Raw genomic sequence first — 11,809 nt, 5'->3', positions numbered from 1 at the left:
AAATAGAAAAAGAAAAATATAACCATTTAAAATTGCTGAAAACTAAGTTCCTAGAAGTATTTGCCACCCCAAGGAAATTTCATGGCGGGGCTGATGATGACCTTCCTTGCCTTTTCAACTTTTGTGCTGGTAGATATGGGAATGTAACATATTAGCTGTATAGAGAAACATTTTCATTAATTCCTACTCCCCCTTCCTCTTTCAACGTTTATCTAAAGCCTCATGAAGACTAAGCAGTTTGTCCATTAAAATGCACTTTTGTAGGAATCTACCCTATTCCCACCTAAACAATGACTCACGCCCCCCTCAATATAGCTGATGCACACTTACAGATCACCAAACGTAGCATATTCGTTACAAATAAAGCAAATCAACTTGGGTGAATCCAGCAATACCACCATGTGGCATTACTTCTTTTGCAACTCAGAGGCCTAAAATATGGTTATTGATACTTTTAAATCAATTAGCTTCTCAGGATTTTAAATTGATTTTAAATTCGTCCTCTTCCGGGTAAAGTCGCAGTTTGGTGCTCTAAACCGCCTAAGCTTTCACCCAACCCCCACTGCTATTTTTGCGTCTGCCCCCCCCCCTGGAAAATTTTCTTCCAGTGTCCCTGGTATACCCCCTATGGGCCTCATGGAATCCAAAATTTCCTCACCACTCAAGTCATAACTAGGGTCTCCGGAATATTACTGCGATACATTTTCATTGAAATGCAAATACTTCTTTATCAGTTCAAATCTATCACGTGATATAGCATCGACTATCCTGGAGTAACGAGGCTCGTTTGACCAGTAGCTGCGATAGGAGGGTATTTTCACTATTCATGTAAACGAAAGGACTCCCAGGAAACGCTCAATGCCAGTGGAAGAAGCCCCTAACTGATTACCCTCTTTCTTATGTGCATATATATTCGTCTCACCGAAAATATGGTTTATTACTTCTTTGTCAAAAAACAACCTGCCATATTCCAATGGGGTCTTGCCACTCATTTCGTGGTTAAATCGAAGATGATCTTGCCAGAGAGTGTATGGTGAGATAAAATCTTCTCTTTTCTAAGCAATGTCTGGTCATCTCATTGGCTTGAAAGTAAGGATACTTGAGGCTTGCGCTTGGATTTCTCCACCTCCATTAGCTTGAGATTCATCCTGACTGTCACAGTCATTGACTTCAATTTGGCTGGTATCTATTTCAGCTTCAAGTAGTTCTTCTAAAACTTCATCAGGTAGACACACTGTGGATAAGATGGGTCTTCATCCTCACTTGGCAGGTCTACCAGGTCAGAAGTAGCATATGTAAAAATAGCAAAATTCACAGCTTGTGACACTGAAATTGGGTGTGAACTTAGATTGTTCATGATTGCAGAGAGCTCATTTCCTGCTGTTTTTGGTGCACTGGATGTAGAATGTTGAGCCGGCAATATACGCAGGCTCAACCTGCGTACATTGCAGATTCAGGCTAAAGCCTCAATAGCTTTGATTAATTCGACTTAATTCAATCATCCGACTATGCAGCTGCATGGCCACTTTCAATTCAAACCTACACGTATGAGAAAAGCAAATTTTAAATCAAAAACCAATTTTTTGAATTGGATGAATAAGTAACATTAAATATTTCTGTTAAAAAATTGCCCCCTCCCCATAAAGGGTAATTAACTCCTCTTAAGTCTTTCTGCAATGAAGCAAATCAATGTCGATTTGAATTAAACACTTAATAATGCTCCACGGAAAAACAAGATTTGATTCCTAAACCCGTGCAACTACTACCACATACATACTAACCGTTTCTGTTATCACTGAAAGCCAAAATGCCCTTCCTTATTTCTGTCTATCTGGTAGACTGAAGACTAATTTATGCGTGTTGGGACATACCCAGAGGCGCCATGGGGACCGCGTTCTCCAGAAAATCTAACTTTTTTAATATCTGTACGTTTCTTATTCACTTTATTACGTATTTTTTTTCATTTTGCCGTTTCGTATTAAATCAGGAGTTAAGCAGGGTTGTGTTCTATCTTTATATGGATCATTTTAATGGACTTTGTCTTAAGGAGCTCAGGAAAGGCAATGGGAGACCACGGAGTCAAATGGAGAGGAAAAACTCTCCTTGACTTAGATTATGCTGATGATTTAAGTATCCTTGATGAAAGTGTGAGCAAAATGAATGAACTTTTAGAGGTTTTACGAGTTCAGGGTGCTAGTATTGGTTTGAAAATTAATGTTAGAAAGACTAAGTCATTAAGGCTAGGAATAAGTGAAGATGAAAAGGTGACGTTGGGTAATGAAAAGATTGATCTGGTGGGCAGCTTCACTTATCTTGGTAGTATTATTAGTAAAGACGGTGGGAGCAGTGAAGATGTTAAAAGTAGAATAGCCAAGGCTCAGGGTGTTTTTTCACAGTTAAAAAAAAGTTTGGAAGAATAGGAAGATAAGTCTTCAAACCAAGAATAGAATATTGGAAGCTACAGAGATGACAGTGGTCAAATATCGTTCTGAAGCATGGGTGCTCCAAAAAGCGGATGAAGATATGCTAGATGTTTTCCTAAAAAATTGCCTTCGGATTGCTCTGGGTACCCGGCTGACTGACCGTATTTCAAACTGTAGGCTGTACGAAAAGTGGGGTTCAATCCCGCTTTCTAGGGCTATAATGCAGAAAGGTTGATGGCTAAGGCACGTTCTGCAGATGAAGGATGACAGATTGCCGAAGACTGTCCTTTTCGGCCGACCGTCTAGGGCTAAACAAAAAGCCGGTCGTCCACGATTGGGGTGGGAGGATGTCATAAAGAAAGATTTAAAGGAATTGGGACTTCCAGGGAGGGTGTAAAACTCTGATTAGATTGAAATGTAGGATGAGCGTGAGTAGCTGTGTTGACCTCGGACGGCTTGATGCTGTGGTGAGTTAATGGTAGTAGTAGGTGATGGTGTTCCCTCTTCCAACATTTTTCATTATTTTCCGTACCCAAAAGAAAATCCTGGGTACGTGCCTACATGTGTGTTTTGATTTACAGCTGGAAGGTCAAGCGACCTTTGTTTTCTAGGCTCATCATAAACACCTATTAGAGCTATTCTAGCCGAATCACAACTGCGACCGAGATCCAACTTTAAACTCGATTTGGGAGTATAACAAAGACTGTAACTTCAATTTTTGTCATTGTTTTCAGCCTTAACATATCATATATGAAACAAATGACATATTTCATGTTAATTATCTTTTAACGTTTGTTTGCTGTTCTTTGTTTTTTTTTATTATTTTGTGTTTTTCTTTATTTGACATAAGAAGCGAGTTTGGCTCTATAACAACGAACAATACACTATGAGAAATATAATTTCATCTTTTATATATGTACAGATGTCTACTGAAAAAGTTCATATCTGTTTCCCTAGGATAATAACAACCCCGGCGTTAAACTAACAAACATAAAAACAAAGAACAAAATAAATTTAGAAACAGGTTTATTTAACAGCTTATGGTACATTTTTTGAGCGTGTCTGTGTATATAGATCACGAAAAAATCCATTTTCATAGCAGCCATAGTTCAAGCATTTTCTTTTGTAATACACAGACTTTAACCTAGTTGCATGCATAAGCTGTGCCAACTATAGCAAACTATGGATAGCAATAGCTTTTAAGAAATTTACTAAAATTAAAAAGTAAGATTATTAATAAATAAAATAAATTAAAGTTTTTTCCTTCACTGTCTACAGCATCACTATGCTGCAGAGCCTGTACTGGAAGCTGCAGGGTAGACAGATGGGTTGCACAAACACCCGCTGACCCCTGACAAGGGTATACATGGGAGGATATTTGTCACTGTTCTTCCTGCCGTGTGTGTCTGTGTAGTCTGAAAAAAGAGGGTTGGTAACTTTTATAACATCTGATAATAGAAAAACTACCATTTAAAGCAAATAAACGTTAAAAAAATAGCTACTGAAGCATAGCTTAAGTAAAACGGGGGGGGGGAGGGGGGGGGGGGTGAAACTGCGGGAGTATCTTAGACAGTGAAAATAGCAACCAAGAAAATAATCCAAAAAATACCTAATAACTATCCAAAGAAAAAAAGAGATACCAATAATGGAAAAGAAAACAGATTAAGAATTGTGAGTTAGAGAGAATAGTCTTTCTTAAATAATGTGTGGCAAAACCCTCCCTTTGTTTTCGAGAACGCCATTTAACCAAATAAAAGTAAAATTAATATGCAATTTTTTTTTTAATTATTCATGTACGGTGAGCCAAAATCAAAACCTGCATTAATTCAAAAATGCTCAAAACTTAAATAAAAAAAACAAGTTTTCTTTAACTGAAAGCAAGGAGGGACGTTAAAACTACAAACGAATAGAAATTAATCTGTATATGAACGGGGCTATCCCCTCCTCAACGCCTTGCTCTTTACGCTAAAGTTTGACTTTCTCACAACTCTATTTTTTTTTAACAATAAAAAACTTTAGCGTAAAGAGCGAGGCGTTGAAGAGGGGGACAGCCCCTTTCATACACGGAATAATTTCTGTTCGTTTTAGGTTTTAATGTCGCTGCTTAGTTTCAGTTAAAACAAACTCGTTTTTTATATTTAACTAGCATGTGAAGGAGAATCGAGTTTGCAGCGAAACAATAGTCCAAACAGAAGCTTTGCTTTGTAGCTGACGTAAAGGAAGCCAAACTCTACAAAATTCGTATTCAATTCCGTTAATTATCGCCCTATACTTATTTGCTTAATCTGTTAAACATTCCGTTAATCCTTGATTATTTTCGATAATAAATAAATTTGTTATACAAAAATTTTTCGGTGATAATTTTACGTATATTTTTTATCTTTATCACTGAAATTTCTTGTACGTTAAATTAAACTCAATTATTATTATGAGTGAAAAAGCCATTTAAAAAAACGAAAACTTGCCCTGACGAGCATATTGTTTGGCCGTCCTTAGGACGGCCCAACAAAGTGACAACTAGATAAATACAACCAGTCCTGAAAAAAAAAACGATAATGAAACACAAAAAACGTATCCATTCAGGAGAAAAATACAGAAATTCCCAGCATTCCGTCCAGGAGAATTATTTCTGATTACACTGGCTTCATATATCAGCTCATGGGTACTCTTACAATGCAAGGAAAAGTTGACGGCATATTTTTACCGAAATTGCTCTGTTTCGTTCCTTGTGTTGTTTTCCTTGTGTTTTCTATAAATATACGGACTTTCTTGTGTACTAATAACTGTACTAATTACTAATAAACAAATACATATTTATGATCACCATAAAGAGCTGATTCTTTGATTGAATGTTATCAATAGTTAGACTCTTTATTAGAACATAGACACAAATTAGAAACTTATATATTTTCCTTATTAAGGGTCAAAATCTATTGCCAGGCAGCCAACAACGGGTCAAAACACATTTTTTCCATGGTTTTTCCTTATTCTGCTCTCTTTCCTTCGGTCTCGTTATAAATACTCTATAGCCCCAAATTTCCAGGAAGAGGGGCATGATCCCCTGCCCCCCCCTTTCCGACGCCCATGCCGTCCTAGCTCAGTTGTCCGTAAATTGTCCCGGGTTTTAAGGAGTTTCTGGATTTGGCTCCTATCGATTGCCTGTTTTTTGTAGCAAATCCCTTTATTCCACAACTAATTCCCTTAATTAATAGATACTTACGGTAGTTATGTGAGTTGAAACGATTGTTCTTTGTAGGAGAAATCTTCCCTCTGCCGGTGCAGGGGCCTTGATACTAGGTTGAATCGGTTCACTCTCCTCGTAATCTCGGTATCCTAGTGCTCCGTACGGACTGTAAGCTGGCTGATTAGTGAAAAGTTCAACAGGCCTAAAAAATTGTTTTTAAATCAAATTTTAAAAATATTGAATTCAATAATGAAATCAAGAGAGGTTTTTGCCGCCTTAAATTGTTAATATCGCACAATGTCTAGAAATGTGATACAGAAATATGCAGACAACAAGAGAGAGAAAAATATTTGATGTTGAAGATAATGGGAATGTGTGGTGAAATAAGCAAAAAAAGGAGAACATATTTAACTAAGCAAAATTAAAAATTCAAAGGACGAACATATACATTTTTGGAAAAAACTTCTTTTAAATCTCTCTAATTGACGTTTTCTTATCCCCGGGGAAGATACCATTTCATGATAAGTTGTAAGTAATTCGTTTTTCCAGTGAAGCATTGGTAACTTAGTACATTTAACAGACATATGTTGATTAGAATTCTATGAAAAACACTAGGCGAAAACTTGCCTTTGAACACTTAAAGCATAGAACACAATTAGAATAATGACACAAGGATACTCCGTTCAAATGTTTTTGGTAAATTTAAGATTTAATTTATGAACTGAATGCTTTGTTTAAGAAAGCTGTTTGGGAGAGGAGGGGAAAATCAAGGCTTTTGTAAGGTCCAGAGTTCTTACAAAACGTGGTAAAGATTTAGAATTTCAATTATTTCAAAATGATTGCTTTTCAGTTTGGGCATGCAGACTTTCTTACAGTCAAGAAAACGAAATGAGTTAAATTAGCCGAATTACGAATTCTACTGACGACCATGTACATTTTCATGTACCTTAGTTTAAATCTTTTCCATTGAGATTTTCTGTACCTGAAGCGAACACTTTGGGATTTCGTATTAAATTCTAAGAAATTTTTCAAACTGTTCGGTAACGAACTGTAAGATATATTGATGCTGATACACTCAATTCGTGACTTTAACTAAATTCTGAATTTAAACCACGTTGTACCTTTCACGATATTGTGATTTATTTAGAGATTACTGTTTTTTTTTGTTTTTTTTAGATCAAGTAAGGAGCAACCAGGCTCAATAGTAACTACAATAGTAACTCTAAAAAAAGAATTTTGATACCAATAGATACATCAAAAGAAAATTTTTTTATGCTGAATTTAAATATATAAGTTTCATTCAGTTTAGTCTTACTATTCAAAAGTTACGAGCCTGAGAAAATTGGCCTTATTTTCGAAAAAAGTGGAAAAAAACCATAAAAGTCATAGAATCTAAATGGAAATGACACCAACAGATCCAGCTTTATCAGAGAACCCTACTGTAGAGGTTTTAAGCTCTTATCTGCAAAAATACGGAATTTTGTATTTTTTTTGGCCATAAGAAAGATCACGAAAGCGTTTTTTTCCTAGGGGTAATCGTATCGACCCAGTGGTCCAAGAATGTCGCGAGAGGGCTCATTCGAACGGAAATTAAAAGTTCTATTGGCCTTTTTAAGTGACCAAAAAAATTGGTGGGCAACTAGGCTCTCTCTCACGCTCAATTGTTTCCCAAAGCCGCCGGATCAAAATTTTGAGATAGCCATTTTGTTCAGCAAAGTCGAAAAATCAAGTTACCATGTCTTTGAGGACGAATCAAAGACGTTTACACAGACATCTTCAGGGGGACTTTTTCTGATGGTGGGGGCTGGGGGGGGGGGGGTCAGGGGTCGGGGGTTACATGGGAGGATCTTTCCATGGATGAATTTTCCATGGTGGAAGAGAATTTTCCGTGAAAGGGGCACCGGACTTCCCAGCATTATTTAAAAAACGACCAGAAATCTAATAAAAAAATTTTCGACTGAAAATAAGGAGCAATATTAAAACTTACAACGGACAGAAATCATTGCGTATATGAGGGGGCTCACTCCATCTTCAATACCTGGCTCTATACGCTAAAGTTTGTTTAGTACTTTCAAAACAGCTATTTGTTCTAATTAAACGCCTTTTGTGATTCTGGGGTCATTCTTAAAGAATTGGAAAAAAATTCAAACTTTAGCGTAAAGAGCGAGGTATTGACGAGGGGGCAAACCCCCTCACATGCATAATAATTTCTGTTCGTTTTAAGTTTTAATGTTGTTTCTTACTTTCAGTAAAAAAAAACTTGTTTTTTTTTTATTTAATTTTCTACAGACGCATTTGTAATTGGATACATCAAACAAATGCATATCCTTGCACCGAAAGGAAAACAAATGCACCTTGTTCAAGGGGTTTTGCACCAATAAGAACAAGTCATAGAAAATAGTTAGAGCATAGACCTTTTACAAAACTTTCTGTTTTTTTTTATTTTTTTATTCCTTGTTAGCAGATTTGATTTGTTTACAAAAATCAAACACAAAAAAGACAGAAAGCTGGATGAATATATAGATGTACTATGTTAAACATACATTTAAGTCAGACAATTTTGTATATTAATACGTCTATGGTTGAAAATCAACCATATTTACCATTGACTACTAGGTGAAGTAAAATGAGACTTAGTGCTGCTGCATCTGTTAACTGAATACCTTATTCTTTTTAATCATACATTTCTCTGAGTAATGAATAATATATTTCCAACTTATTTCTCTGGGTCGTGTAATGCTTCGCATCTAGCATATGCAGATAACCTCCTTGTTATCGGATAACTTTGATAACCTCCTTATAATATATTTCCAACTTATTTCTCTGGGTCGTGTAATGCTTCGCATCTAGCATATGCAGATAACCTCCTTGTTATTGGATAACTTTGATAACCTCCTTATAACATATTTCCAACTTATTTCTCTGGGTCGTGTAATGCTTCGCATCTAGCATATGCAGATCACCTCCTGGGTCGTGTAATGCTTTGCATCTAGCATATGCAGATAACCTCCATGTTATCGGATAAGATTGATAACCTCCTTATAACATATTTACAACTTATTTCTCTGGGTCGTGTAATGCTTTGCATCTAGCATATGCAGATCACCTCCTTGTTATCGGATAACTTTGATAACCTCCTTATAATATATCTCCAACTTATTTCTCTGGGTCGTGTAATGCTTTGCATCTAACACATGCAGATAACCTCCTTGTTATCGGATGACCTTGATAACCTCCTTGATATATATTTCCAACTTATTTCTCCGGGTCGTGTAATGCTTCGCATCTAGTATATGCAGATAACCTCCTTGTTATCGGCAGAAGTAAAGATTTCTTAGTTTGTAGTTGCATTTTTGAAGGATTTTTCTGATCGGTCTTAATTCAAATTGATAATAAGTGCGAGTACTTTAATTTCTGTTTTTCACCCCCTTTACCTTTCCCTCTGGCATGGAAATCGCTTTCTATCCCCTCTGTTACACTATTTAGGTGGTTGGGAATAAGTATTTTCAGCAATTTATAGTTGTTTGCGATTTTCACTTTGTTCTTTTCTGATATCTGATTCCAAGAGGAAGTTTGAGGTTGGTAACTTGATAACTGTAGCGATTGACAACAATGCATGGATTGAAAAAATAGCTCCAATAAGGGGGTTTAGACCATTTCACTTGCTGACACAAAGGGATCACGACTGTTTGGAATTGACCTTAATAGGATTTTGTGTGCCAAAGCAATTTCGCATCTATCACAGAGTATGTATTTTACCCTTATAATTGGATAATTATAATAGATTTCCTATGTGTTCTTCACATACAAAACCCCTTCCCATAAGTTATAAGCCCCCCTTAATAAGTTATGCCCCAGGGCATAACTTTAAACGCCTACCCCTGGGCCCTGATGGGTTGTGTCGACACCGGAGTTTTTTTTTTATCAGAACTTTGAACTATTTTAACAAAATGTCTATCTCAAAATTTTTATCTGATAGGAGGGGGGCTAGTTACCCTCCAATCTCTTTTGACTCTTAAAAAGTGAACAAGGACTTTCAATTTTAAGTCAAATGAGCCCTCTCTATAGTTTATACGAGCATCCCTTCCATAAGGAATAATGGGAAGGATTCGGAGAATCCTTAAATTACAACCCTTGCCCTGAGGACTGTGGGGGAGTTGTCCTCCTCAAAGACCTAATTTCCAGAACTTAAAACTACGTTTAATAAAATGGCTGTCTCAAAATTTTGATTGGATGTGTTTGGGGAAAAGGTGGGCATGAGAGGGGGGTTAGTTGTCCCCAAATCACTTTCGACTATTAAAAAGGGCACTAGCCCTTTGAAATTCCAATCGAATGAGCCTTTTTTGAAGTTTCTACGACACCGTCTTCTATAAAAACCTTATATGCCCCAGGGTATAACTTAAAACCCTTGCCCTGAGGGTTGTGGGGGAGTTTCCCCTCCCCTGGATCCGCCACTGCCTTACACTCTCTGTGTCTTTCTTTGTTAGGGAGGAGAGTTGATGCCTAATAAGTGTGTGTTAAACAGAATTAGAATATAAACAGAATTAGTTCAAAGGAAGGGGTGGGGAAAAAGGGCGTGTGGGGGGTTATTTGCCCTTCGATCAATTTTGACTCTTAAGACCTGGACTAGAGCTTCCAATTTCCAATCAAATGAGCCCTCTCTGAAGTTTTTACGAGAATCCCTTCCTGCCCCCGGGCCGTGGGGGGTTTTGTCGACGCCAGAGTTTTGTTACTTAACCTCTCAACTATTTTTCACAAAATGGTATTTTTAACCCTTGCATATAAAGCAGCTCTGGGGGGAAATTAATAAAAAATATTGAAGCTATATAAGATTTATTCATTTATTTATGTTTACACCGGTTATCTTTACGTTTGTGAGATAGTTAATTTTAATTTCTGTTCGTTCGAGGTTTTGTTTATTCTTTAACAGTAATTTCTGGTCTTTTTGAGTTTTAACTATAATAGGAATTAATTTCTGCTGGTCCTGAGCTCAATATGGCTCTTTACTCTTCTTAGAAAACTTATTTTTATGAAGGGTTTTTTTAAAATTAATAATAATAAAACATTAAAGCCTTATGGCCTTTGCTATAGACAGCTTAATTTACAAGCCTCTGAAAAATCAAACCTGATTTTTTCACCAACGCCTTCTATAAAAACCTTATATGCCCCCAGGGATTAACTTAAAATCCTTGCCCTGAGGGTTGTGGGGGATTGTCCTCCTCAAAAATATATTTTCTATCTGGAAATCAACTATGCTGAACGTAATGGCCATCTCAAAATTTTGATTGGATGTGTTTGGGGGAATGATTAGCGTGGGGGAGGGGGGGGCTAGTTGCCCTCCAATCAATTTCGACTATTAGAGAGGGGACTATCCCTTTGAATTTTCAATCGAATGAGACTTTTTTGAAGTTTCTACGACAACGCCTTCTATAAAAACCTTATAAGCCCCCAGGGCATAACTTAAAACCCTTGCCCTGAGGGTTTTGGGGGATTAACCTCCACAAAAATATATTTTCTAGGTGTAAATCAACTACGCAGAACAAAATCACTATCTAACAATTTTGATTTCATGTGTTTGGGGGACTGATGGGCGCGGGGGGGGCATGCTAGTTGCCCTCCAATCACTTTCGACTATTAAAAAGGGCATTGTCCCTTTGAATTTCAAATCGAATGAGCCTTTTTTGAAGTTTCTGTGACAACGCCTTCTATAAAAACCTTATATGCCCCCAGGGCATAACTTAAAACCCTTGCCCTGAGGGTTGTGGGGGATTGTCCTCCTCAAAAACATGTTTTCTATGTGAAAATCAACTACGCTGAACAAAATGGCTATCTCAAAATTTTGATTGGATGTGTTTGGGGGAATGATGGGCGTGGGGGGGGCTAGTTGCCCTCTAATCAATTTCGACTATTAAAAAGGGAACTAGCCCTTTAATTTCCAATCGAATGAGCCTGTTTTGAAGTTTTTACGACAACGCCTTCTATAAAAACCTTATATGCCCTCAGGGTATAACTTAAAACCCTTGCCGTGAGGGTTGTGGGGGAGTGTCCTCCTCAAAAATATGTTGTCTATCAGGAGATCAACTACGCTGAACAAAATGACTCTCAAAATTTTTATTGGAGGAGTTTGGGGGAATTATGGGCGTGGAAGAGGGGGCTACTTGCCCTCCAATCACTTTCGACTATCAAACAGGGCATTAGTTTT

General features: G+C 37.1%; 1 protein-coding gene across 1 annotated transcript in view; it reads right to left on the bottom strand.

The window, feature by feature from the left end:
- Positions 1-3,432: 3,432 nt before the first annotated feature.
- Positions 3,433-11,809, bottom strand: part of LOC148952337 (uncharacterized) — a 30,415-nt gene continuing 22,038 nt past the window's right edge. The window contains exons 3-4 of the mRNA XM_089088936.1: positions 5,644-5,809; positions 3,433-3,838 (exon numbers count right to left, since the gene is read on the bottom strand). Coding sequence (XP_088945062.1) covers positions 3,707-3,838; positions 5,644-5,809 — 298 coding nt within the window. The 3' untranslated portion in view covers positions 3,433-3,706. The remainder of the gene's footprint in view (positions 3,839-5,643; positions 5,810-11,809) is intronic.

The sequence above is a fragment of the Artemia sp. Qi Xiang Cuo genome, chromosome 5 (genome assembly GCF_049724085.1).
Source record: "Artemia sp. Qi Xiang Cuo chromosome 5, ASM4972408v1, whole genome shotgun sequence".
NCBI classification, from domain to species: Eukaryota; Metazoa; Arthropoda; class Branchiopoda; order Anostraca; family Artemiidae; genus Artemia; species Artemia sp. Qi Xiang Cuo.
The sequence above is the reverse complement of the archived record's forward strand: the minus strand, read 5'-3'. Positions and strand labels throughout refer to the sequence as shown.